The sequence below is a fragment of the Myxocyprinus asiaticus genome, chromosome 28, assembly GCF_019703515.2.
Source record: "Myxocyprinus asiaticus isolate MX2 ecotype Aquarium Trade chromosome 28, UBuf_Myxa_2, whole genome shotgun sequence".
NCBI lineage: Eukaryota > Metazoa > Chordata > Actinopteri > Cypriniformes > Catostomidae > Myxocyprinus > Myxocyprinus asiaticus.
In genome coordinates, this window is record NC_059371.1 from 35019178 (window position 1) to 35024809 (window position 5632).

Consider the following 5632-nt stretch of genomic DNA (forward strand, 5'->3'; position numbering starts at 1 on the left):
GGAACGTGTTAATTGAGATCTTGATCCTCCAGAGGTCGCCCACCAGAGCCTCTAACTCCATTTATTTATCTGATATTTTATTAGCTGCAACAGGCCACACTCACAGACTTGCTTTAATTAGGCCAGTACAATCGTTCGCAGCCATGTTCCTTGTTCCGGTGGGGACGAGACAGATGCTTGGATGATACAGATTCAGAAATCACAAAAGCTGGAATGTAACATTTCACTTCTATATAGACCAATTATTACATTGTGGAGCTCTTTCACAATGTATCAGTGTTATTTAATAATGATGCAATTAGTGAGAATAATTGTACTATATATGTACAGGATGAACTACGTGTAAGTTATTATTATAAATTATTATTATATTTAATTATTGCATGGAGGAGATCAGCAGTTACAGAAATAGTCAAACCAGCCCATCTGGCACCAACAATCATCCATGCAATTATCTAATCAGCGAATCATGTGGCAGCAGTGCAGTGCTCAAAATCATGCAGATATTGGTCAGGAGCTTCAGTTAATGTTCACATCAACCATCAGAATGGGGAAAAAATGTATTTGTGGCAGATGGGCTGGTTTGAGTATTTCTGTAACTGCTGATCTCCTAGAAGTTTCTCAGAATGGTGCCAAAAACAAAAAACATCCAGTGAGCAGCAGGTTGGTGCTGTTTTGGCAGCATGAGGGGGACCTATACACAATATTAGGCAGGTGGTTTTAATGTTGTGGCTGATTGGTGTATATAAATACACTTAAATTCTTCCTCTGCTGTTCTTCACTCACACTCTAGCATTTGACTATTTCAGTACCCAACTGAAATGTAATTGTCCCCCTTAGATTAACATCTGTAAGTCACTTTGGATGAAAGTGTCTGCTAAATAAATGTAAAATTAAATTTGTACCCGCATTGTGGTTTTTGAAACCGGTACGACTTTCGTTCTTCCATGCAACACAAAATGAGTAATTTATAGCAGAATGCCCAGGCTACTCTGTCAAGCAAGATTTGCAATGAATAACTTATGGACTACTTTTTGATGCTTTTGTTGTTTGTTTGTTTTTTGTTGTTGTTTTTTTTTTGTTTTGTTTTTTTGTGGAGCTTGATAGCCCATGGTTCCCATTCACTTTCATTGTGTGCAAAAGAGCAGTTTGAACATTCTTCAAAACTTCTCCTTTTGTGTACCACAGAAGTAGGTAATATGGGTTTGAAACAACATGGGGTGAGTAAATAATGACAGAATTTTCATTTTTGGGTAAACTATGACTTTAAATGTCTTGACAAAAGGGCACAATGGCAATAGTCTATATCTTAAAGTTAATCATTTTAACAGCTAGACCCATGAAGTCATGCTGATGAGAATCAACTCAAAACTGAATATAAATGTAAAATATGAAACTGAAGGAAACAATGTAACGGTTTTGTATTTGATTTATTCATCAGTGCCTCTCGTCGTCTTTCCTGGGAAAATCCATTAAACAAAATGATATGTACAATGGAAAACATAACCAGCAGAGTAAACAAGTCAAAAACTGGTTGTCAAGAGTAGAAATGTCCTATCCTGTTACAGTCTGTAAGGAGTCCACATGTTTGAGGTTTCAGCTCTCCTCTGCCTCTAGATTGATGTTGTTTCCAAACTTGGCGTATAATTGAACCTTCAGATCTCCAAGAACTTCCTGTATGGATGAGACACTGTTCTCCCGAGCCTTGATCTCCTCCTGCAGAGCTTCCTGTGAATGCCAGAAGATCAGTAGGTAGATGCTGAGAAGTACAACACTATTTAAATAGTGACATGATTTGCATATGAATATTAATAAAAGAATAATGACTTATTACTGTTGATGGCATTACATTTATGCAAGTTATTTTGCCATTTAATGGTAACAAATGGATTTTTAATCTATGTCAAACTGCTATGCTTATCTAAATGCTATGTGTTCACACTTGAACGATGATGAATGAACTGGACAAATGAGCCATGTTGTTTCCTGTTGAACATAACAGTGATGTAATAGCGTTGTTGGATGCTATTTCCACCAAATGGTGCCAGTTATTGCATACCCAATGTTAAAGGGATAGTTCACCCAAAAATGAAGATGATCTCACCATTTACTCACCCTCATGCCATCCCCAGATGCGTATGACTTTCTTTCTTCTGCAGAACACAAATTAAGATTTTTACAAGTATGTTTCAGCTCTGTTGGTCCATACAATGCAAGTGAATGGTGAGCAGAACTTTGAAGCTCCAAAAAGCACATAAATGCAGCATAAAAGTAATCCATAAGACTCCAGTGGTTAAATCCATGTCTTCAGAAGCGATATAATAGGTGTGTGGACCTAAAGAGCTGAGATATTTTTCTAAAAATCTTTGTTTGAGTTCTGCAGAAGAAAGTCATACATATCTGGGATGGCATGAGGATGAGTAAATAAGAGTATTTTAATTTTTTGGGTGCAAAGAGTGAACAATGGTAAAAAAAAACATATTGGTCAGGGTTAGAGTAAGGATCAGGGTGCCGGCTATGTCACCTTTGCTGCCTCCAGCATTTCCTGCGTTTCTTCTTGAGAATGACTGATGAAGACTTCTCCGATCTGATACGGCATAAGCATAGCATCATCCTCACACATCATGAGGTCATCGCTGGCATCCTCTAGATTCTGTAAGGATTTCTGGAACAAGAAAAAGGTTTGATCAGCGATGACCTGAGAAAGAATGCAGCTGATTTTATATACCAGACACACTTTTCTGTTTACCTTTTTGGCCTCAATTTCATCCTTTATTTCAGACATCCGATTTGTATTTCTCGCAAACCTATTGATCTTCTGCTGGTCCTCAAATGTTACATTGACATCTTCAGCTGCCTGTCAGGATTGAGAAGACACTTTTTAATTAAAACAACATTTATTCCAATATAAAAATGTCACTTTCTTACCTACCTATCACTCTTTCTTTTCTATCTATCTATCAGTATAAATCAGAGTCAGTGGCGCTCATATAAATGGATAGACTTGCAGGAACATGAGCTTGAGCAAAATCACATCAGTTCATTTAATTACAATGACAAGAGTAACAGTAAATGACACGAAACAAAGGACAATTGTCTTTAATATTGCGACGTTAGACAGTTTGTCTAGCTGCATTCACAGCACGAAAATAGATAATCTCCCAGGTTCTCTCGTCATCTCCTCTAGCAGTGTGTAAGATATTTCGGCAATGTTAAATTGAGCACAGCTCAATCAAGTATGTGCGGTAAATCTCGATAGAATAGCGTTTATGTGAAAACATACCACTCCTTTCTTCATGGTGGCCGCCATGTTGAACCGGAAAGGGACTGCGTGCACGCGCGTGAACGGTGAGAGGTCGGAGCATGTGCGTATCGATGGTGTATGTCGCGTGTTTTTGATGCCATTTCAAAAGTTGAAAGATTTTGGGAATGGAAAACAAATGGTAATGTTGTGCTAATAAGTGACTCAAGTAATCTTTTACTTGATCAAGATAATAATTATTATTATTATTAATATTTATTATAATTATTATTATTATTATTATTTTGCCAGTTTCCATAGTTTTCTTTGTGGTAGTGATTTCACTATGTAACACTGGGTGGTAAGTGTTATTTCCTAATTGCTTATGCCTCAAAAGTATAGAAAATGGCTATTATTACCCACAAACTTTGCTTTTGTGACCAGGACAGTGATATTTTGAAATATACCTATTTCCAATGAGAAAACGAGGGAATTTGTGTCTTTTCGTTCACAAAGTCCGAAAAAAACAACATATGAATCCAAATTAACATGTATTTATACAAAAGTAATACAAAAATGACTACAAAAGATTTAGAAGTGAGTAGTTTTTCGAGAGTTACGATTATAATGTAAATCACTTTCATGAATCAGCCCTCAAATGTAGTCTCCCATCATGTTCTCATTATACTGTCCTTGGTAGCGGCGTTCAAAGTCCAGAATATCCTGATGGAAGTGCTCGCCTTGCTCCTCCGAGTACGCTCCCATGTTCTCCTTGAATTTATCAAGATGAGCATCAAGGATATGGACTTTGAGGGACATCCTACAGCCCACTGTGCCATAGTTCTTCACCAGAGTCTCAACCAGCTCCACATAGTTTTCGGCCTTGTGATTGCCCAGGAAGCCCCGAACCACTGCGACAAAGCTGTCCCAAGCCGCTTCTCCTTATTAGTGAGCTTCTTGGGGAATTCATTGCACTCCAGGATCTTCTTTATCTGTGGTCCAACGAAGATACCGACTTTGACCTTTGCCTCAGACAGCTTAGGGAAGAAGTCTTGAAGGTACTTCAAGGCTGCCGACTCCTTATCTATAGCTCTGACAAACTGTTTCATAAGGCCCAATTTGATGTGCAGTGGTGGCATCAGCACCTTCCGGGGGTCCAACAGTGGCTCCCATTTGACGTTGTTCCTCCCCACAGAGAACTCGGTCCGCTGTGGCCAGTCCCGCCTGTGGTAGTGTGCCTTGGTGTCCCTGCTGTCCCAAAGGCAAAGATAGCAGGGAAACTTGGTAAAAACGCCTTGGAGACCCATCAGGAATGCCACCATTTTGAAGTCTCCTGTGACCTCCCAGCTGTACTCATCATACTTCAAGGCATCCAGCAAGGTCTTGATATGTATCCACTTAGTCAGCTGGAACTAAACCGAACAGGTGGGCTTAAGGCCTCTGTATTTATACTACTATTTATATTACTGGAAAGTTCTAGAAAGTTCTAGAAGTTACTCCAAGTTTACTCAGCACTGAATCTATCTGGAAAATAGGTAAATATCACTGTCCCGGTCACAAATGCAAAGTTTGTGGGGAATAATAGCCATTTTCTATACTTTTGAGGCATAAGCAATTAGAAAATAACACTTACTACCCAGAAACCAAAAAAAAAAAAATAAAAATGTGTGGTGTTTTCAGGGCGATTGCTGTCATCTGCTGGGCAGGAGTAGAAAAAAAAATAATAAAGGACAATAAAATACATTGGAAAACAATCAACAAAATAAAAGTTATTTTGATACATTTTGTCACATAATAGGCATGATATACCTTTATGTTATATTTCTACAACATCATTGAAAAGATAACGTTGAACCCACAGAATATATTTTCAATTTATAGGCTACATATTCAACATTATCAACTTAATAAGGACAAATTCCTATAAGTATCAGACTTTTAAAATAATAAAATATTTTAAATGCTAACATATTAATTTATGTTGTTGTGGTGATTTTTGTGGGTTGTATTTTGAGAAATTGTAAAATGGATGACTTCATATTTGTTTATTTATTTTGTGATAATCTAACTGATGAACACTGAAAAAAAAAATGACTAGTAAGATTTACTTCATTTTTATTTAGCATGTTTTTGCACAAAGTGTTTCTAAGTTAATTTTAATGGTATACAATTTTGTAAAAATCTACTTCCCTTTATGACATAAAATGTTTTAATGTGCTGTGAGTAAATGTAACGTAAGTTAATAATACAGTAAACTATGTTTACTTCAGCACAATTCTTTTTTTCTTTTCTGCAGTTTCTTCATCAATTCAATCTTGTATTGCAAAGAATCAAAAGCAAACTCAAGTGTTCAGTGTTCTTCTAAAGCCCGGGGACCCAGCTGTTAGTTTA

General features: G+C 37.2%; 1 protein-coding gene across 1 annotated transcript; it reads right to left on the minus strand.

Moving 5' to 3' along the window:
* Positions 1-1411: 1411 nt before the first annotated feature.
* On the minus strand, positions 1412-3352 carry LOC127418847 (prefoldin subunit 4-like). The gene is made up of 4 exons (XM_051659709.1): positions 3284-3352; positions 2750-2857; positions 2525-2665; positions 1412-1728 (listed from the first exon to the last, which is right to left on the minus strand). Exons 1-4 carry the CDS (start codon positions 3308-3310, stop codon positions 1597-1599), a joined length of 408 nt encoding a protein of 135 aa, XP_051515669.1. The 5' UTR covers positions 3311-3352; the 3' UTR covers positions 1412-1596.
* Positions 3353-5632: the final 2280 nt, after the last annotated feature.